Below are 23,775 nucleotides of genomic sequence, written 5' to 3'. Positions count from 1 at the left end.
TCTATAGAAAGGCAATGTGGGAATGAACTAACTGAGGATTGGAATATCAGAACCCTAGAGACACTTTCAATATCGTGTGTTTTCCTTTTTATCCCTCAATATGCTCAATTACAAAATCTTCAGTATTACCTTTATAGAGTAGAAAATACACATTTGAATCATTGCCCTGTTATTTGATTATCCACTTGTTCAATACTTGGGTGGCTTTTGAAAAAGCCAAAGCAGCTTTTCAGCTTCCTTCCTAAGTAGTATTGTAGGTGCCCTCATCCCCTCTCCCCTCCCTACCCCTTCACATCTAGTCTATGGAGAGCATGACACATTTTTTTCTATATCCATGTTCTTCACAAGCTCTCTCAGAAGGGCTTCTGTCAGAGCTGGCTTTCTGGGACTTCATTTTCAGGAACAATTTTCTGAAGTGACAAACACTATAGGGAAATCTGTGCTAACCGTTAAAAAACCTACAACTGAGTTATTTGCAGTACTGTCATGCTAACTTTCAACTCAATAAGACCAAAGAAATCTCTGGGGGAGACTCTGCTAATAGCTTCTTACTGACCTCCTTGCAGCACGCCCTCCTGCTGAAGAGTGGCCCAGTGGTGAATATGGCAAATGAGGTGTGAAAGCTCTGTGGATGTTTCTTCTAAGGCTATGATTTTGACTTACCACAAAAATAAAAATGGAACTACACACACTTTCTTCTCTTTTGCCCTACAATTCCCTCCTCATCAGGCCTTCCACAAGGGAAACCCATGCATGATCAAGAAGTATTGCTCATTTTTTCAGATTCTGAGTATATGAACAAATGCAGCATTTGTTACCCATACTTAGCATTACATTAATACTTTGAATCATTTTGATTTCTAACAAGGTTTCATTTTGTTTTCTTCATATAATTTTTAGTCTTAGTAATTGCAAATAGCATACAGAGGGCAAAGGGGGAGGGAGGAAATTTTGCTTGGAGGTATCAATTTCATGTATTAGATAAATATAACATAAAAATATTTATACCATTGTTATTCTGCACTAAGCAGATAATTTTTGCAGGAAACATCATAGCCCTCTAATTTCCTTTGATGAAAATTATAAGTTATGTTTTTCATTGTTTTCCAGAGAGTAATTTCAGAATTAGGAGACAATGTGGGACCTGTATTCTGCTTATGATTGCCAACATTTGGAGGAAGTGTACCACAAAGCACATAGGAAGCAGACTATCAGTCCATCTGGCTCATTACTGTCTACAGTGACCAGCAGAAGCTCTCCAGGGCTTCAGTGGCCCAACACTGTGAAACTCCCTTCCTATTGTCATGTGCCCAGACCCTTCTTAAGAGGAATTTAGGTAATCATTAAGCAAATTTCTATTTAAAACTGCTCTTTCCTGAATCTGTAATTGGCTTGAGTGCACAAAGCAGATTTGAACATTATTCTGAATTATTACTACAGCTGCTGTGTCTTCTATCTGACCGTGCTCTTGCTTGCACGCTGCTTAATGAGGGCATAGCTTTGAAAAGTAGCTTAGAAAATACTTCAATGAAATAACTATATGATCAATCTTGGGCCAATAAAGCATGGTTTATCAGCCTGAGAACAAACTGCATAGATGCATGCTCTCTTTTTGCTCTCCTGCATCTCATCTTCTTCTCACACACCTGCCCTCCAGACCTTCTATCCTGGCTTATTAAACATGCCAACCAAACAAAGAAAATGTGTTTAATCTGTGCTTACAAGCCAAATATGAAACAATGATCAAAAAACTTTTTCTACAATGAAAAGCTCTTTGACTTTAGAAAGGGGACAACTAAGCAAAGGCAGGATAAACAGGAATAAGATGGGAGTATAGATAGAGTTTTATCTCTCTTCCATAACAGTAGACACAAGGATTACCCAATAAAACCGAATGACAATAAATTTTAATTAAAGGGAAGTACAATTTCACATATTGCATATCTAAATTATTGAACTGACCATCACAGGATGTGTGCTTGCTGTTCAAATAACTTTACAAAAATGGTTAAACAAATTCATGGAGGATCTGTCAAACTCAAAGCTAAATCAACTTTTGTCCTTAGTAAGAATAAGAACACAGGATACTACAGACAGGAACAATAAACTAGCCTCCTTGAGCATTTTTTTTCTTAGCAGAAAGGCAGGTTGCATTCCAGTAACTGTCATTCTTTGAGTGGTCATTTGTGCATTCACACATATGGGTGTTGCACCTGCGCGGTGCCATATTTGGGAAGATTCCTCTAGCTAAGCCTAGAATTTTTGGTGGGAGTCCTGCCTCCCGTTTCCATTTATTTAAATAGGTGGGACCCCGCCATTTTCTCAGTCCAACTAGATATTGATGTTTGCCCCTTATCACTCTGTAAATAGTAGGTAAAGAAAGAGAAAAATTATCCACTGACACCAATGCAGGGCCGGCGGGTGGCTTGTATGAATGCAAATGACCACTTGAAGAATGACAGTTGCAAGTAAGCAACATGCCTTTCCTTGTTGTGGTCTCTGTGCATCACATGCATGGGTGACTAGCAGGCATACCATTAAAGGAGGTGGGAGGTATTGTTACATAAAAACAGATGACAACAGAGCCTAACCAAGAGAGCAGTCCTGCCTGGCTCTCACATTGAGCCAACAGTGGTGCACAAACATGGACGGTGTTGCCCACACAGCTGCTCTGGACAACACGTGTAACGGTAGTCTCACATGGAGAGCTGTCCATGTCAATATCACCCTGATGGAATGAGCTCTACGACTGTCTGACAAGTCCCAGTCTGCTAGCTGGTATGCTAATTTAATCGTATCTACGATTCAGTGTGTGAGGCATTGGGGACTGACCGGAATGCCTTTGGAGTGGTCCATATATCTGACAAACAGTCATTTTGTTTTGCAAATTGACTTGGTTCAGAACCAATAGAAAGCTAGCACATGGCAAAAGTTACATGTATGTAGCATCATTTTAATGTCTTTAGACAGTGACAGGTAAAATGTCAGGAGCACCATTTCTTGATTTACATGAAAGGAGGAAGAGACTTTAGGGGGAAAGGACAGATCATTTATGGGTACCACTATAGGATCTATCTGTAGCGTGCAGAGTTTTCTTGCTCTACGAGCCGAGATGATGGCCACCAGGAAAGAGAATTTTCAAGAGATGAGTCAAAGGTCCACAGTTGCTAGTGGTTCGAATGGTGACTTGTCAGTGCATGTAACACTATGGAGAGACTCTACCTGGGGATGATGGAACAGACAGGAGGATTCAGGTTTCGAGGCCTCTCATGAAAACTGAGTAGCCCTCAAAAGGACCTTGGAAAGAGGAGATTGTGAATGGATACACCTTGATAGAGGTTGGTTTAAGTCCTTTTCAGTGCAAGGAGTATAGAGACTCCAGTATATTTTGTATGGTCACCATAGCTGGGTCAAAGGAATGGTCCTTCACGTAACCCCCAAACCTCTCCCATTTTGATGAATAAGAGCATATGCTAGTTGGACACAATGCTGCCTGTGGAATTTCATGGATCCATGGGTCCAAGTTGATGGTTGTGGCTGTCAAGTAACCAGGGGATCATTCAGGAAGTTATTAGTTGTGATGTGCACTGGGGTTGTGCTTTCAGAGGGATGTTAGACATGGGGTTTTGGATAGGAGTAGGAGCTTGTAGTTGGAGGGGGTCTACAGCAGTAGTTGTGGCCATTAAAAAATCACCCATGCTGTAAGGTGAAGCCTTTGAATGTCAGGGTGTAGTATTTTCCCGTGTCAGGGACATTAAATGCTGGGGATAATAGATGGAAAAAGAAGAAGGGGACGGCAGAGAATGAGGTGGCTAGATGGAGTCACTGAAGCAGTTGGTGTGAGCTTAAGTGGACTCCGGGGGATGGTGGAGGACAGGAATGCCTGGAGGAATGTTGTCCATGGGGTCATGATGGGTCGGACACGACTTCGTGACTAGCATAGCATAGCATAACATAACAGGGACATTAAGTTTGTAATCTAGGGTAGGTGCAGGAAGTTGCACTTGGTGGGATGGGGCAGGAATGGAAACCAGGGTTGCCTAGGCCACCACAGCGTTATCAGTATGGCCTGTGTGTGATTGTGCCTCATTTTTGATATAGTTCTTGTGATGCGGGGTAATGGAGGGAAGGCATAGAAGAGGGTTCCCATCCAGGGAAAGAGGAATGCATCCTCTATGGAGTTCTTGCCAATCACCACTCTCTGGAACAGTAGTATTGAGTTCCCATTCATGTATTTGGAATGGGGTATGGCTGAATATGTCCGTAATCATACTGTGTATCCCTGCCATATAGATGGTCACTCGGGTGATGTCATGGTGGGTACACCAGTCCCATATTTGCAGGGCCAGTTGAGTGTCTGATGAATCTCATTCCACCCTGTTTGTTGATAGAATACTGTGGTGGTATTGTCCAAAACTATTTGCACATGTCTGCCAACCAGCACATTCTGTAGAGCAATGAATCCTTTGTAAATAGCCAGGACCAAGTTTTCTGGTCTGGACCAAGTCCCTTGGGTTTGGTATTGTCTGGAATAGGAACATCAACCAGTGAGGGATGCATTGGTAGTCAGTGTTGGTTTCAGTTCCAAGGGTAAGAATGGAAGTCCCTCTGACAGATTTGATTTGTGCATCCACCAGATTAGGCTTGCCTGTACATGGATGAATAGAATTAGAGTTTTTTCTCAGTGAGTTGTGCCTAGGTTGGAATGCCCTCATAAACCAAGAGCTGGAGTGGGCACATTCACAGCCTGGCATAACGCACCGTGGTGATGGTCGACACCATGTGCCCTAGTAGCTGTAGAATTTTCCGAGGGGAGGATCTCAGGCTGGTACGAAGGTTGAAGGCTGTAGCCATGAGCTTCTCCATCCGGTCTCAAGGAAGGTATGCTCAGGCCAGTACAGAATCTAGAAGCATTCCAATGTACAGGATGGTCTGTGAAGGAGCAAGTATGGATTTTTTGGTGTTAATGCACAGACTGAAGTGGTTAAGAGTATAGTACAGGTTATTTTCAACTCACTGCAATAGGTTCTGTTTAGTGTCAGCAACTAGCAGCCAGTCATCCAGGTATGAGTAAACTTGTACTCCCCGAACTCACAAATGTGCACACACTGGAGCCATGCATTTGATGAACACTCTTGGTGCCACAGACAGTCCAAATGGTAGCACCTTGAGCTCAAAGGAATTGGCACCAATCTGGAACTGTAGAAAGTGGGCGTAGTCAGGATGGATGTTGCTATGAAAGTATGCATCCTTTAAATTGATGGGTGTAAACCAGTCCCCTTTTTGCAATAACAGCAGAATGCCTTGTGGGGAGACCATTTGGAACTTTTTGAGTGAGATGAAATAGTTTACTCCTCGCAGGTCCAAAATGGGCTGCTGACCACCACCTTTTTCAAAATGATGAAATAGCTCAAATAGAAACTGTGTTTAGATTCAGATCGGTCTATCAGTTGAATCAAACCCTTTCCTAGTGAATTGCTGACTTCCTTCATAGGGTTGTAGAGGGAGGAGTGATACGGACCATTGCAAGAGAAGGCAAAGTCTCAAATTTGATTTTGTATCCATCCTGTACAATAGAAGAACGCACTGGTCAGATGTGATGGATTCCCAGGGGGAAAAATGGTGACTTAAGCAGTCCCCAAATGTGGGTGAGAAAGAAATACAAGAAAGGTTTTGTGAGGAAAGAAATAATCGTAAGCTAGAGATCCCGAGGTACTGCAAACAGCAGTTGAAAGTGAATTGAGAAAATGGCAAGAGTCTGCCTGTTTATATCAATGCGATGGTGGGATGGGGCTCCCATCATAAATTCTAGTTTCAGCTAGAGGAATCTTCCGGAAAATGGCACTGTGCATATGTGTGATGCACAGAGACCATGATGAAGAAAGACAGGATACAGTTCAAATAAATTAACAAATAAAATATAATTTGAAAGATTTAGAACTTTCTCCTAGGAGAGGTTAGGAGAGCTACCTCTTTGCCAGTATTTCGGAAGGGTTGTAGGCCCACCTCTTCTGAAACATGTTGGGTGAAGGGTTTTTTGCAGGAGTTAAAAAGTTAGATTTTACTTTGGTCTCCTGTAATTTTAGCTCACCAAGCTCAAAGTGCCTGGGGAGAAATGAAACATTTTCACTAATGTTTTTGCATCCAATAGGCTGTGTCAAGTGGACCTCTCAAAAGGATGTACAACAGAGAAGGTGCTTTTAGTGGAAACAAGTTTGACTCCACCTATGAATGAATGCAAAGCAGTGCTTCTCCTCATAGTGACAGTAAAATAAAAGGTTAGAATTGTAGAAAATATTCCCTGAGGTTCAAATCCTTTAAAGTTTTCGCCAGTAACAACACTTTGACTAGAGCTGAAAAAAATAAACCTTTAACTAGTGTATTGTATACACTGGTATTGTATAAATAGTTCCCATGGTTAATTCCTGCCTACAGCATTGCCAAAGCTTTCCAAAACTGCTGTTTCCCCAGATTCAAGAGTAACTCACAAATATTGAAGCAATGAACACCAAAAAGGCACTAAAGGATGCATTATGTTATTTATCTTATCAGAAAGAGGATGCAGCTACTGTAGCAATTAAAGTTGTCAAGAAGCCAACTTTAAAAGTTGGGTATTCATGAGCAATGATGGACACAGAGGCTGCCCTAAATTGCAAAGCTTATGCTAAAGTAGGAATACAACTCCATTCAGAACAGGTAAGTCACCTATCTTATTTGGAAGTTACGCTAAGTCACCCTGAAGATAAAGCACAGGGAACTGTTTTTTCACTGGATAGCCCATGTTACTTTGTACAATTAGGTACACACTTTGGCTTGCTATTATTTCCCACTCACTCGTGGCACATATTCCAGATACGTTTGTGGCAAAACTCTTCATTCCCTACGTCAGCACCCTTTCTACAATTTTCTGCTGGGAATGATGGCTTACTACCACCCCACCAGCACTAGATCACAAAAAAGAAACATTTTTCTGACTCCTTATGAATGTACTCACAAACTTTGAAAAAAAGGACAATCTTGCACAAGTGCACAGAACAAGACTGCCAACCTGCTATTTAGTTCAACATACCAATATCATCATCTAGTCAATTATCTTAACAATTTCATACTCTACTTTAGCACTTGCCTTGCTCACAAACACCTTTTTTAAAAAGGCAGCTTTACATATTATGGAAGATATTACACCCACCAGAAAACAGTTGCCAGCTGCTTTCAGTTCCTCCACCCCCTCCCTTCATGCTTGTCACTTCCCTTCACTGGTCTCCATTGTTAGCTGTCAGATATACATATGGGTCACAGAGCAGTGACAGAGTTCGGTAAAAATACATGAATTTCAAGACAGAGCAGGGAGTGAGAGGGACTGGTAAAGATATGAAAATTTCCAGGCAGATAAATGAGGTGGATCAGTAAATATATGCAAATTTCAAGGCAAAGAAGTAAAGCAAAGGGGAAAATGGTGCAGAGCAGCAGTTTTTGTAAGTTTAATACATTGTTTGTAAACATACTCTGAACACACTCCACTCTTTTTTTCCTGGTTTTTAGGAGCACAAGATAGAAGGCATTGACAAGTGATGAGGGAGAACAACGGCAGCACTAGCAGGAACATGAGAAGCAGTAGTGAGGGGGCATGCTGCTCTTGCCAGGAGACTCTAGCTGTTCCTGATAACCTATGATGAAGTTGCCTTGCCAGTTTCAGATGTCAAACAAGGCACCCTGCACCACGCAGAACAAGCCATGGGTTCTCAGGGTATCCTGTTCATGGAAATCAACCAGAATGAAAAAAAATCTGCATGGAGATAGCACAACAAACTACCCTGAAACAACATGCTGTAGCTTATCATGGTGTGTGAGTCTGGTCATTATGTAACAACAGGTTACTGTACTGTTAGCTTGAAATATTTTTTTCTTGAAAAAAGTTGGATCTTACCTTGAAACTGTGCATGCATGTTTAAGCTGTTTTAATTTGTAAACATACACAGAAAAAGGACAACAGAACTTGGAAAAAACCCCATAAAAATAAAAGCATGTAGGAATGGTATATATGAAATATTTGCTACAAATGGAATTGCTGAATCAACATTGACCACTGCACTTCATCATAATGATCAGGACATACCACTGCCAGGGGATTTATAAAAATCCCACTCAGCAAATAATTGCCCTGCTGTTAGGAAACAGTCAAGAGTGTTAACACACTGTCATAGTCCAGCGTTTAGTAAGATATTCAACATTCAATTACTCTTGCTGAGAACTGAAAAGAAACATGATAGTTTTTCAGCTACTGCAGTTATGCTACTATAATCATTCCAGTGAACATGTGTGCTAATCTCCAGTTGGAGGGGAGATTGTGTGAGTATTGCGTGTTCTCTTCCAATCCCACCTCAAACATCAAGAAATAAAAGTAGTATTTTATAATACTTATAATATGTATTAATTATATTTCATAATATTAGATTGCTAAATAAATAGCTAAATAAATCAGAAATAGTGCCCAAACATGTGTGTGTGTTTGTGTTAAAAAAAAGAACCACAAAAACAAACAAACAAACCCGAAACATTTTTCTCAAAAGGTTCTGGTATATTGCTAAAGAAAACAAACAGAACAAGATTGATCTGTTTAATGTGGACTTTGTTAGGGAGTCTAAGAAGAATAATCTGTTCAGTTGTGTTTTATTCCAGAAATGACACAGTAATTCATTGATGATGAATAGAAGGATACAGTAAATAATTTCATAGAATCAATTTCTTTGCTAAAAATAATACATGTTTCTTTTAATTGCAATTAAACATGTATACATTTTTACAATAGCACAACCAGCCATCTTTCTATTATTTATTAGATTAGCCTCACAGAAAATGTTTATAGTTCACTACAGCATTTTTAAATATCATTCAGCAGTTAAAAAAAACAATTGCCCACTTGATCTTAAACAAATGGCAATAGTCTGAATGACTTCCAGTGGTATAGGTACTTAAATTCAAAATTCAGATTCCTAAATCCATGCACTTGGAAGTAAATCCCAAGTAAGTTTGCTTAGATAAGTGAGGAACCAAGAGTGTAAAATTTAAGTAGTTTGGCTGAACTGGATTGCATGTGGGAAAAGTGTTTGATTTCCTACATCAAAATATTTTCCAGGTCATATGAAAACAATCTCTTCTAACATTATTTCTTCAATAAGAAGTAGGAAATGCTAACTATAATCTGCAGAATATACATTAGTGATGTCTTGATTATCCAAGACTACAACAGTGCAACTAAGAACCAGCATTATAGCTAAAGAATTTTCATTTTGGCCACTCAACCTTCCTGCACTTGAACTTCATATATTCACCCTATACTACTGTGCTCGGTGGTTTGCACCTAAGTAACTGATTCCACCTTGTTCAGCTTCAGGGAGGATTTAACATAACATTTAATAACTTTCCCATTGGCATTATATTTTAAAGGAAACTCATTTTATATTATTCTAAGCTAACTTATATGGATGTTACTTCCAAGTGTATGAATGTAAAAATCTGAATTAAAGATTTAGGAATTTAGGAAGCTGCAGCATTGCATTTGCTCAGACTACTGCCTTTATTTTAGATAAAGCACACAATTTTTTTCTACCTCTGAATTATATATCCTTCTCTCCACAGTATCCATAGTGTAAGGACCAGTTTTCTGTGGGTTTAACCTACAGCACTGTTCTAATATTTTAAAGGTCCATAACCACCTAGGCAGGGCCAATCACATTGGTCCATACTGTGAAAAGTTTGGTTCCTGATTGTAGGTGGTTGATGGTTTCAAGTTAAGGAACTATAAACTTGCCCTGTTCACATGATTGTGGGTGATTACGTTTTACCATTACTGCATGTGAAAAATGCAGGAAAAGAAGAACCTATGGCCTTGCTGAAAAATTTAAGAGGTACATTAGTTACTTTCTCTTGCAGACATTCTCTTCTGTTTAGCATCATTGAAGAGATCAGCCAGACAAAGCTTTGTACTGTTTCCTGGAAGGTATATTCCCAGTTGTTTGATAACTAATTTGTCAGTGTTTGTTTATTCTAATATGGTAATAGTAACTTTGTTCCTTCATTAGAACTCTTTGCTTTGGGACCTTTTGTTTTATTTTCTCATTACCAAATCAGCAAGCATCTCTTGAAAAGTTGTTGCTACTGTTATTGTTATTATTTAATTCATTTCTATACCACTGTTCTTGTCAAAGAAAAATCTTGCTACTTTTAACATAGACCAGGAATTTTGGTAATTTATTATACAGTATTATGTTTTTAAAGATTTTCTCACAAGTAGACTTGCTTTATGTATTTTAAAGTTGGGCTATATATTATTTTAATTATTGCACATTCTACTCTCTTGAAAAGTGCCAGAGTCTATGGGGCACTATATAAAAATCAAAATAGACATAAAACAAACGAAGCGTATTTTCTGCATAAGAAAACTAAATTGCGTTACTTTATTTTATTTGGCTATAGTTTAGTATTAACTAGTTGGGCACAAGATGCAGAGATAAAGCTAGATCAAAAATTACTTGTAGCCATTTTCTCTCTGATCCTGCAAGCAAAATATTTTTTGTTTCTTCTGAGGAAATCTATTATTTCTTAAAGTTTACAGCTAACTTAGAAACTAGCTTGATGTTAGCTTTTCCTTTAAACCATAAAACTAGCCCACCAAGTTGCATTTCAAGGACAATGCCATTATTATTTTTATTGAGTTGTGTAAGAACCAGAAAACTGTGTGAGTACAACATCTTTGTTTCCAGATTCTGAAAACCCGTAACAGCCAACACAAACACAACATACTTATCACCTTTTGAATCTGTACTATAAGCCAGAGGCATTACATATTCAGCTAAAATAGAAATAAATGCATGTAAATTAATAATATTCGAAATGTAATATAAAACTTTATCAACTAAAACACTAGAGGCAGCACTCATGCAAGCATTCCAATCTGCAAGAGAAGATATTTACTATGACATCATAGCTTTAATTTTAATTTTCTAATCCCTGTGCTGCTTTTAAGGATACTATTTTACTTTTAGCTAGACTGCTGATGAAATTTAGATCAGCAGGGGCATAAAAATGATATTTTCATAGCTAGGAATAAAGCAGAAAAATCAAGATTAGGACAAAGCCTTTACGAGGAAACCTAGGCAAGTCACTTGTATGAGTACAAGCTTGCTAGTAGCCATGGTGGTGTAATAAAGTTACAGAAAGAGAACAGATAGTTTTTGTTGCTTGAACCTTTAAAATCTGACAAACTACATGAACAATGTTTATTACAATTTGTTCAGCATTCACTCTTTCAGCTTCTTCCCCTTTCAGCTCACCAAGGTTTGATGAACAACAAGATATATGAAAAATGATGTAAAAGGATTTATGGCTTATGTTCATATTTAAACAGCTGAGTATGAATAAAAGAAATTCTCTTAATCATTGGCAAGTGTGCTTCCTACATTTACATGGTAACAATATTTGCCTATTTTCTCTTCTTAATATATAAAAGACAAAAAGTCTTAAAAGCTAAAATGATGTCAATTGGACTTTGTAAAAATGTGTTTTTTTAATCTTTATGTGGGCATTACAAAAATAGAGAGGAACAATGCAAGAAAATGCAGACACAATATAGAGTTAATAAAAGTAGGGTTCCTTTTCTATTGCTGAAAAGCAGGTTGATTTAGTGATTAAGCAAATTCAGAATGCTCCTTTTCAAATCTTGTTCTTAACAGAAAAGACATGGACATCACAGAACTTGCACTATAGAGATGCATTTCCTAGCTGCACTTCACAGTAAGATCTCTTGCACAAGGCAACCAGTAGGTGGAGCAGAAAACATAATTTATGACTTCAAAACAGTGCTGTAGATTTTACAGCAGGTTTCTTCATAATTATAGGGATCATAAAGAAAGAACTTTCTTCAAACAAAAGAAGGCTTATATGTGTTAGGTGTTACTTGACTAGTTATTGAAACCACTGATAAACGAAGAACTTTAATTAAGAGCTCAATATTTCATAAGGATAAAGTTTTAGAGCTTGTAATTTATTTCTCCAGGCATCATCTACTAGCAACCTGAGTTTTAATCAAAATACAACCCCAATTCTATTTTTAACTTCTTTCCATCCTAAATTTATAATAGTATTAAGCAACTTGAGAAGGTATCATATAGGGACACAGCATTAATGCATATTTCAATGTCTGCAAAAATAAAAAAGTTAACATCAATTGCAATACAGATGTATCACATGACAATGGATGCAGGCTACACTGCAGTTCTTTTAAGGTTCAGGATTAAGTCATTGTATTTCCAACTTCAACATGAGTTTTACATTACTTTTCAGACAAGAATTACATGTGTAGTACCAAAGTAATTTGCTAACAAGTTTATTTAATAGTTTTCATTTTTCTCTGAAATCATGAACACAAGAGAATTTTAATTTCCAACTTATTCCTAAATATCTACATATTAATCCTAACTAATTTTATATACTCTTTATAATATTTGTAAGCAACTATATATTGTAGTTAAAGTTTTAAAACAATGAGAACTCTTTTCTCAGAGAGATTATTCTCAATATATTCTTTCTGGGAGTATATGAATAATTCATTCTAAATAATATTCATGTACTAATTAGTCTTTTCTTCTGTTTCTTCACAAACAAACCTTGATTTCACTAAATTTACAATTAAAATAACTAATTTCAACTAATCAGTTCACTTTTCCTTAATTAATTGCCATGCAGCTTGGGTAAACAAACTCGAACACAGCTTATTCATGAGTGATGTGAAAGTAAAAGGTACTAAATTTCCTGTCATAAAATCACATGGCATTGTCTTTGATTCCTGACTGAATGGACCATGTTAAGCAGAAATGAGCAAGTGGCTAATTGTAACTCTAAGAATCAATAAAATGCATCTAAAACTGCAACAATTGTGCTTGCATTTCTTATATGAATGCTCACATAAGTGCACACATTCCAGGCAAACACAAATTTGCCATGATGTTCATATGTAGGGATTAAAAGGGGGAATACCTTTCATACCAAACAGCTTTTCAGAATTCAAACAAATATTCTGAGAAGAGTAAATAGATCAGTCAGAATATATTCAAGAGTGATGGCTGTAAGAAAGCAATCAAGGTAAATTTGCTGACCCAGGAAGATCTCTCTACAAAGTTTTATAAGATAACTCACACTTACAATGTATTTCAAAACATAACAGAGGAATGTAATTCTGATCCAAACATTAACTCAATTAAAATGGAAAAAATGGAATGCCTCCTTGGCTTAATAACTTGTTAGTTCTTGACAAGTGAGACAACACAACAATAAGCCAGTCAAAATGAGTTTTTAAAGTGAGGTTATGCCCTTCGTGTTGTGTTATCACAGTGGCAGATCAAACTGCTGACTTGGACTCTTTCTGCTAGCCGTGCTGATGCTGCCTCTATGAAGCTGCTGTCACACGGCAGTCATGGTACCTGCTCTCGCCTATAGAAAAGCACTAAATTGAACTCGAAGTAGTGTCTTTGTGATATCTTTTCAACAAGTCATGTCCCATTCAGCCTGCTAGTTTATCTCTGTCAAGCTAGGGGCCCCAGTGGTTTGCATGAGCTGTCAGGGACAGGTACACCAACCTGCTCAGTGCTAAGGAGGTAATGCATCTTTCGGGCTAGGTAATCCTTTTTCTTTTCTTTCCTTTCGAGGGCTTTTTTCACCTCTTCTTTCTCCTTCATCTCTGCAAACTCTTCTAGTTCTCTCCTGCATCAAAACAAGTTAGCTGATTACAAAGCCAGTATGAAAAATATGCTAAATGCCTTGAAAGCTCTTTGTTAGTCTTCATTTCCGAAGTGATGATCTGCTAGCATTCTCTACTGTTCAGTGAAATCATCATCAGTATCTGCTTAGCACATTTAACAAAGCAGTTCATTTAGAACAAAAGCATTAAAGCCACATTCTACCAATATGCTATAACGTGCTATAACCTTTCTGTGTGATTCAGCTGCACATGAGGTTTGTTGTTTAGTGAATGGATGTTTAAAGTTTCAAATGATGGATTGGATATACATGTGTCTAGATTTAAACATAATTTTAGCTTCAAAATTGGATATATATTACAGATTTTAGTTTCATTAATTCAGAAATATGAATTTTAATTCATTTTATTTACTTCATTTTAATATTTTAATTTTGAAGCAGGACCTCAAGATAAAGAAATAAAGTGTTCGTTGTAGTACTGGAACATGCAAGAAACATGCAGTATTGATGAATACCTGTGCATGACATGACAAATTATTTTCAGCCACCCCAGAAAAAAATTTCTATTAAATGTGTGTGTGTGTATAGTGGCATCCATAAGTGTACAATAATTGTCTTGGTGGTATAGTGGTTAAGAGTGTTGGGTTGGGACTCAGGATATCTGGGTTCTAGTCCCTGCTAGGCCATGAAGCTCATTGACTCTCATCCTCCCATAGGTGACAGGGTTGTTGTTCTGAGGATAAAATGAAAAAAAGAACCTTGTAAGCCACTTTGGATTCCTTGCAAGAGGAAGAAAGATGGGATATAAATATAATATATTAATAAGCAATAAAATGGGGGGGGGCAAAGGTTCTTCTAAGTTCAGCATTTTGCTTATTGACATGTCCAGCAGGCAGAACCACCTCCCATTATGTTTTGTTAAATATGACTTTTTCCCCTTCTTTCTAAAGGAGCAGAAGATAGACTTGATTGCTTCTGAGGTTTGCCTAACAGGAATTGCACATAGTTGCAAGTATATTGGAAAAGGACCTGGTAGATCATAAGTAGCAGGTCCCTCAAAGACCTTTCCTAAATCCTTGGAAAGTTCTTCTAGTTGTAATAAATAATATTGACTCAGATAAACTCTAATTCAGTATCCAGCAGAGAAAGAGTGAATTTGTTTCTACTAAATTACTGTATCTTATTTCAAATTATTGAAATTTTAAATAAAAGCATTTTAGAGATTAGGGTTGATTAGTATTATTGCTATATTACAGTAACCTCATCCGTCCATTGCATGCCTGCCCACCCTCTACTTATAACAGTAGAAGTTAGCTTGATTAACATTTGTTGTTATTGGTATTAAGGAACAGCTAATTCAAATTAACCTTGTGTGTGAAAGACATAAATTTTGTTCAGTGATGTATGTAGTTTTAATAAATGTTAATTAGGTAAGTTCTGACCTTTTTCTGGGCATCTTACATAAAATACAGCATTAAAATAATTCAGTTCCTGTAGGGTAAATATTTGTAATACCTCAACATATTCTAGATCAATTAAACATCGGCAGGTGCAACCTATATCCCATTAAGTTAATAGTAAAACTAACATTAATTTTAATGGTATTGCTTTGTAGACTAAATGCTTTATAGCAGAGATCCAAAAAGTGCAATTTACAAACATAATGCAATTCAGCAAACACACATGGTGAGGAGGAACACTACATTTTGTCCATCCTAATCCTACCATGCCACGTTGCACATGGCTCCAAAGGTCTCATGATTCTCAAGTGTGACATTTCATGTGCCTAAGGAGCAGCTGGAAAAGGACAAGAGAGAAGAGGCCAGCATAGTATTCCTTGACAGGAATTCTGGTACCAGAGGGCAGCTGCTGAGAAGGCCCATCAAACATGCCACTGACGCTGGTGGACCAGGAGTAAAACCTTCTCCTGTTTAAACCTAGGCAAGCTGATATGGGAGAAAGTGGTCTTCCAGATAGCCCAGTCCAAAGTCATATACTCATATATAGGTCATAAACAGCACTTTGACTCATCCATAGAAACAGCCTGGTAGCCAGTGCAACTGTCATAAGAAAAGAGTCAGGTCACATGCACCCTCTAACTAACCATGATCAACAGTCCCTGGCAGTATCATTCTGGATCAAACTCCTTTCAAAAGCCGTATCATGCAGAATGCATTACAGTAGGGCACATGGGATAAATGTGCCCCTGTAGCCAGGTCTGACATCTCTAGCAACGAACTCAGGGAGTGCAGGATTTTAATTTAATTTAATTTAAATTTAATTAAAACATTTCTATGCCATCCTTTGCAAAAAGCATCAGAATGGCTTACAGAAGATAAAAATAACAATATAATAATATAAATATAATTAAAACATTCAACAATAAGACAAAATAAGCAGCAATATATCTTTCCATAACCAAAGAAAGAAGAAAGAAGAAATGAAAATGTGACTGTATAAAATTAATTATATTATTAAAATTAATTATATTAATTATTAAAATAGTGGTTAAGTAAAAAGGTCTTTACCTGGCACCAGAAAGGAGAGTCCACACCAGGTGGACCTCTCTGGGGAGTGTATTCCATATTCTGGGTGCCACCAGAGAGAAGGCCCTCCTCCAGGTGGAAACCCTCAGTACCTCCTTCAAAGAGGGTTCCTGGAGCAAGGACTCCCCTGCTGATCTTAAGGGGTGTGAGGGCATATAGGGGAGGAGACATTCCTTGTGATTATGATATACAAAAGTGCCTTTGAACTGAGGAAGAAGAGCAGAAACTGATGTGCCATTACCTGTAACTGGAGTCCTCCATTTTATACTGAAGGTGAAGGATTGAAAGTTTTAATGCACCACACATACAATAATCTCTACATATACAAATGTAGCATGTTACAGGTTAGTCTTTTCCCTGACAAACCAGCTTTGTATCTTTGGGGTTATTGTGTATGCCTCATTGATCCATCTATACTATGCTGAGAGATCCACAGAATAAGGAGAGAAGGCTGAATAAAAGAGAAAGGCAGACGTATGAAAAAGGTTCAAAGAGTAAAACTTGCAAGAAGTGTAGGGTTTGTGGATTCTATTGCATGTTAGAATTTTTCATAGACCATGAAAACCATGTGACAGTTTGTCCACTCTGAAACATTTGCAGTTACTTCAATTCTAGATATTTCCAGTGCTATAATGGGATTTAGTAATGTGGTAATAATTGTATTATGGATATATAAACTCTGTTCCAAAAATCTACATGCTATATATCCAAATTTTAATTTATTCTTCTTAATAAAGCAAGTTACATGTTAAGTAAATCACATGTGGAGTTTTTTTCCAAATGTGCAAAACAAAAGTAGAACAAAACAGAAATAAATTAAAGATAGAAGATGTATTGTTCTGTTTCAATCCCTGGAATTTTTTTGTTGCCATTTACTGTTAAAGGTTTCTAATACAATATTTCATACAAGGTTACTTATGAAACATACTGACGTTTAAAAATCACCATGCTACGCTTTTGCAGCAGTGTAATTTTTTTCCAACATAAGATTAAATTGCAAAATAAATGAATTACTTAGAGTGGCATGGCCCCCATTTTGCCACACTTCTCTTGAAAATTGCTTATTAATATGAAAAAAGAACTTGGAAAATAGCCTGTTTTACTTTATGCATAGTGTTTGGAGGCCTCTGAGCCTGCAGACCTGGACTTGCTGTGCATTTTAGATTGTGTTGGCAAGCGGGTACACTGACCCTTCTGACCTGCATCTCAAGGCTATTATTAATCGCTAAGTAACCTGGTAAAGCCAAACAAATTTGTTTCCATTGAAAGGATCTCTATCTGTGTCTGAGAATTTGTGCCGTACCAAACCAACCTCATTAACTGTGTCCACCTTTGACAAAGAACTAGGAGTTGGAGAGACTGGTGACCTTTCTTTGTCCTTAAGGAGCACATTTCAGAGCCCTGAAATGTGAGTAAATAAGCATTTTTTTTTAGCAACAGCACTATTAAACATAACAAACATACATTCTCAGTTTTTTTAAGCAATTACACCTGTCAACATGGGTGCACATGACTCTTATTTAGAAATTATTCTTGTTCATTGCTGATTTGTCTGCTCAGTATCACTTAAAAGCAGTCAGTAGAATACCTATGAAAGTACGTTTACAAGTTTTCACATTTTTTCCAGCTCCTCCTTAGAGATAGTAAGAGCTGGTATTGTCCAAAATTGAGTAAGCACTGAACAAGAAAAACATATGCACACATATACACTTGAATTCCATTGTGGATTAAATTATAATGCTATTCATAAATAATTTCCTCACATCAAGCAGGTTTGACCTTGGCACCCTTCAGATGAATTTGACTACAACTCTTTAGGCTGACTGGTGGATGCTGGGAGTTGTAACCAAACGTATCTGGAGGCAGTTGGTTTTTTTCACATTCTAATTATTTAGAATGTATTATTTCATACCAGAATATTAGTTTAAATGCAGTACATTATAATAAATATATTATTATTATAAAGCAGAGGTTTAAAAACCATTTTTGGTCTGATGGCTGAATTGGCCCAAAGCCAGGACTGCAGGATCCATGTGCCAACAGTGGGTAAGGCTACTGCACAAAAGTGGACAGGGCTGTGCTAACATGTGCCTCCTTCCTTTTTCACACACATACCACTCACATATGCATGCACAAAATTCACAGATCTACCCTCCTCAGCTGATAATAAACTACAGAAACTATAAACCAATAAATCTTTGTTTATTAATCATATTATTTAAATTTATAATTTTACATTGATGAACAAAAATATAGATTAGACAAAACAGATTAGACAAGGCATTTTTCTTTAAAGCAATAAGTATACATACCACACCAGGGACCGTATTAGAAGAGGCATTCCCTCTTGCATGGTAACCTAGTGAGAATGCCTCTTCTCAGATGGAGCCTACTATTTCCATTTAAAAAACCTTTTCATTAAAAAAACAAAACCAAAAACAATATTGTGCCTTTAGCTGGAGTGGGGGCTTTTAGTTAATTGAAAGGCTTTTAGTTGATTAATCTGACAAACTAGTCTTTTAAAGACCACAGCCACAGAAAAAAAAATCTTTCCGTGTACATTCTTTCTAACACAGTCCTGCCTCTAATTCTGGCTTAAAATTATTTATTAGATAGAGGAGAACCATATACTATCAGACCAAGATTTTTCGGACAGTCATTTCACACAGAATGTAACAGAATACGATAATTCTCCCATTTCTATGCTAATCTTTCTTCTCTGTCTCCATGTGTAGATCTGCTTCCTGATTATACACATATGCCAATGGTGTTATATTTCTCTTCTAGCAGAATTAAAATCTGACAGCAGAGTCCTATAAGTTACCATATTTGTGGAAATTAAGGCGACAAATACTGTAAGGCAGTCATGTTATAGCTCCTAAACATTGCCTGATAGACCACAGAATACTGGGGATTCCCTCCTCTGTCAGAGACAATGCTCCTGCATCCCCTCTTGGTTGGAATGGAAAGAACCATGCCACTGCCCCCTGAAGTTGGAAAAGCAAGCTCAGAGAGGGTGAAAAGGAAGTATTCTAATTGGTATGGGAAAGGAGGTTCTAGAAGCCAGGATATGAACTATCCTGACAGCTTCTTTCCCTTCCCTTCTAAATTACTGTTGCTAGAGAGGCTAAAAAGCCCATCTACCGAAATATGCAGAGCAGGGGGACTGAGAGGTGGTATTCTGTCCTGCACATAATGCAGCTACCCATTGAAGCTAATTGGCTTTAAGACTAGCCAGTTTGCTGGTTTCTAGAAGAAATCACATGATATGCCCATATTCCATGTTCTTTCATCTTGAAAATAATATGTTTCATATACTTGCTTTATCAATTTGAACCCTATTGCTTGAGAAATTTCAGAAAATAATTTTCTTTAAGTTTTACTTATTAAACCTGAGGTTAGTGTGTTTAAACTGACATCTACAGGACCAACTAATGACTGAATATATTACAGCAGATAACATAAATATGCTTTGTATTGCTCCATCAAAGCAAAGCAATTGAATGCACCAATTTTTCAAACTCTTTGGTACACAGTAATGGCAAGTAATGGAAACCCAATAGGTTACCAAAGACACCTACAAATCACATTGATTAAAAAAAAACTAAGGATATTGAGCAAGACATAAAATATAAGACCTGGAAGCCCTTTGAACTTCAGATCAAAACCCAATGTCTGAATAACATTGCTGAATAGCTCACCGCCCATATTTTAATGACATAAACAACAAACCTCCATTGTCCATTTATGCTCTTTTCTTTCACAGTTATCAGATGTTTATACCCTTACTTCCTGTGCCCCAAGTTCTATTTTAGCATTTCACAGGAGACATCTTCACCAATGAACCAGAAAACCTGGCTAAGCAACTCACATGTTAGCTCAGCTTTTTGGTCACACTCCCTGCAAGTTCACAGCTATAGACATGTAGGGGCCAATTTCACACGTTCAAGTGACTGCACAGGCATGGAGAAGGGAACCAACCAACCAACCAAACCAACCAACCTAAGGGCATGGTTGGCTGATGTGGCTGCTCCTCCATCCATTTTTTTTCACTTTGTAACCCACCCAGAGAGCCTTACGGATGATGGGATGGGATGGGATGGGATGAAAATCTAACACACACACACACGCTACAAGAGCACTTGTCTGCAGTGGCTGGGCTTTCCTTTCAATCTGGTTTTCCATCTGGGTAGCCTGATTACCTTTCATTCAAGCTTTTGTTCTGCAAGTAGAACTATTTTTGAGGGTTAACATTTGGGCTGGCAGTTTATACATATTTCCGGCCCACCTAAGAAGATTGTGCTGGTTTTAACTTCAGTTATGTCCTAATAATTATATAATAAAACCCTTAATAGGTTATACTGTTTTATCCACTGCCAAACTACATGTGACATCTTGTGGTTCCTCTGTGCTTGGTCTTTATTAAATAGAAGGCACAAGGAAGATGTGCATGGCGCTGTCCCCTCAAAAGTGCATGTGGAAAGGAGAGAATTAGACCCTGCTGGGGTCACCACCCCTTGTTATTTTCCTGAGGAGGAAAGCTACCATTGGTGCTAACAGCTGCAGTGTAGGGAAGGGATACAGACTGGCGTTATGGTGGGACAAAGAGCCCAATCCCCTCTTCCCTACCACTTTACGATCTCAGTCTGGATAGCAGGGGAATCCAGTGGCTGCTCTTTAGTAAACATAAACCTAGCACACAATTACATGTTTAACAGAATGCCAGGTTTGATGTTAAGTACTGAACAGAGATTAGATTGGAAACAGTGAGAAAATGTAATAAATGAAACCCTCACTTTACTCATCCAATACATGTGGAAACCTTTCCTAAAACTCACCAAGTCTTAACTAAGACAGGTCTTCTTGGCCTTCAATATACCAATTACTTTTAATTATTGTCTACAAAGAAACATATAGATATGAAGAACCATTAAGCAAACAGAACACAAACACTAAGCAGCCTTTTAAGTATCAGTCTCCTGTTGCTTCCTGCCACAAAAAAGTCACTTTCTATTGAGTAGGGACTAGCAGGAATGTATGGGAATCCAACTTGAAGGTGCTTCAATTATAGGACATACTTTTTAATAACATCAGAAAAGTAAACACAAGGGAAGGGGGAAGCAGCTAGCTATGACCAGTTTGAGATCTCTCCTTCTGTGATGAAATTAAGAAGGAATATTAATAATGAATAATTAGTACACATATAGCTTCTTACAGAATTCTGCAAAAATGACCCAGATTGCCATCATAACTGGAAGAAAGTACAGCTGAAATAACAGGGTTTACTTCTAAGTAGATCTATATAGGATTGCATTTAAGTACAGTTACATGGGGAGATAACAAAGTACACCTTTGATATTGTGCCCGCAAATTCTCTACAAAATGTGGTGAGAAAGAAAGCAGAAGGGGAGGGTAAAAGGCTGATAATATTTTGGGAAAGTTGGAGAAACAGGAATAGTATCTCCTTTATGATCAAGCACCAGAATAATTTGTATCTTTTCACCTGTTAAACGTATTCATATTTTAAAAGAAATGCACTTAGGAACACTTGTCATCATGATTCAACTAAGATTATATGTTACAAATGTCTGAGGTAGTAAATGTTTCAGTTTTGTTTAGGTATTGAAAATAAAGCTCACTCATGAGCCAAAGTAACGTATTATTATTCTGACTTTTCATTTATTCAGTGTGCAATAGTGTTGGTTTCAGCGATGAGATGCAAATTTGGTTGACAGTAATCCTTCTGTTTCTATATATGTTAAAAACACACATATACATTTTTTCCTAGCACTTTGGTAAATGTCTTTAAGTGATTACTTCAACAATATTCAGATTCTAATGGTGATATGCAGAATTCTGTGATTATGCAGATTTATACTGACATCCTTTTATTGAACTTGTATCAAAACATTGCATTTTGTTTGCATTTTAACAAGAACTTTGCAATCTTGTGACTGGATAGCTATACATTTGTAGTATTAAGTAAAGCAAATGGCATTTCAGAAAAAAATCAATACAGAGTATAATTTGTCTAGGAAAGGAAAAAGCACCAAGTTATTGTAATTCAAAATGGCTTAAATCATAAAATTCCTGCAAAACAGGCAATGGGTAATCTTAGTGTGAAGAGGTTAATAGTGGTGGGAAAACGGAGGTTTTATTTTTCCCACCCCCAGGAAATCCCATCACTCCTAATAGCAGTGAGAAAAGAGCAATCTCAGAAGCTTTAACCTCCCCAGTCCCTAGTGATCCAGTCTTAGTCATCAAGGAGGACAGGTTGAATCCTCTCCAAACCTGTGCACTCAGATGTGAGATACGGGTTTGCAGGGGGAAGAGTTAGCTCCATGTGGCCCTCAAAGCCAAATAGATTGCCAAACCTTGACTATATCAAATCCTTCTTCCTGATAGATCATAGTGTCCTAACAAGTATATGGAATTATAAGAACTTAAAAGTACCACAATGTGCTCCTTGTTCTAAAATGAAGTGTAGAATTTGATTCTGCCTGGCCTGAACCCAGCAATCCGCTTCATGTCCATAGGCTCCAAACCCCAGACAGTCTCTTCTCAAAGCAGATCTTTATTTGTGCTTCACAGCTACAAGACAGCCCATCAACTAGTTATTTGGTTTTACCAATAGTATTCAATAAAGGTTTATCATATATGCAGTGAACTCAATATTTATATACATCATAGCAATTTTTAAGAACATAGAGATACAATCTGCAACTGCAATTGTCCCCTATCACTTTGGAATATCTCCCAACTGGACGGATGATATGCTCACCAACAGCACCTCCATCTTGTCTCAATTGAGTCTCAGTTTGTTGGCTCTCATCCAGTCCATTACTGAGCCCAAACACTGATTCAGGACAGCCACTACCTCACCTGGATTCAATGAAAAAGAGAGGTAGAGCTGAGTGTCATCAGCATATTAATGACATTCAGGCCATGCCTCCTGCTGACCTTCCCCACCAGTTTCATATAGATGATAAAGAGCACAAGGGATAAGTTACAGCCTTGCGGTACCCTTATCACATAACTGCTATGGTGCAGAGCAATAATCCTCTAGCACCATCTTCAGGAATCGGTCAGTCAGGTAGAAACAGAACTACAGCAATGCAGTATTCTCCTACTCCCAACCCCACCAGCATTTCCAGAAGGATACCATGGTCGATGGTATCAAAAGACGCTAAGAAGTGTAGGATAATCAACAGTGTTGCACTTTCCCTATCTCACTCCTAGCAAAGGGAGATAGTCCCACAGGGAAACCAAGGCAGTTTCTGTTCCAAAAGGAGGCCTAAAGCCTGACTGAAATGGATCTAGATAGTCTATTCCATCCAACATTGCTTGGAACAGTTCAGGCACCAACCACTCAAGCACCTTGCCAAGAAAGGGAATACTGGCCAAAGACATATAGTTATTATCATCTTCTGGGTCCAGGTTAGATTTCTTTTGGAGAGACCTGCTCACAGACTCT

At 37.7% G+C, this 23,775-nt stretch overlaps 1 protein-coding gene across 1 annotated transcript in view; it reads right to left on the bottom strand.

The window, feature by feature from the left end:
- SPATA17 (spermatogenesis associated 17) overlaps window positions 1–23,775 on the bottom strand; it is a 56,995-nt gene that overhangs the window by 9,073 nt on the left and 24,147 nt on the right. Inside the window, exon 6 of the mRNA XM_044448147.1 lies at window positions 13,635–13,758. Within this exon, the coding sequence (XP_044304082.1) occupies window positions 13,635–13,758 (124 nt within the window). The remainder of the gene's footprint in view (window positions 1–13,634; window positions 13,759–23,775) is intronic.

Source organism: Varanus komodoensis, unplaced genomic scaffold (genome assembly GCF_004798865.1).
Source record: "Varanus komodoensis strain SLA01 unplaced genomic scaffold, ASM479886v1 scaffold1, whole genome shotgun sequence".
In the NCBI taxonomy this organism is placed as follows: domain Eukaryota; kingdom Metazoa; phylum Chordata; class Lepidosauria; order Squamata; family Varanidae; genus Varanus; species Varanus komodoensis.
This window is presented reverse-complemented; position numbering and strand designations above follow the sequence as displayed.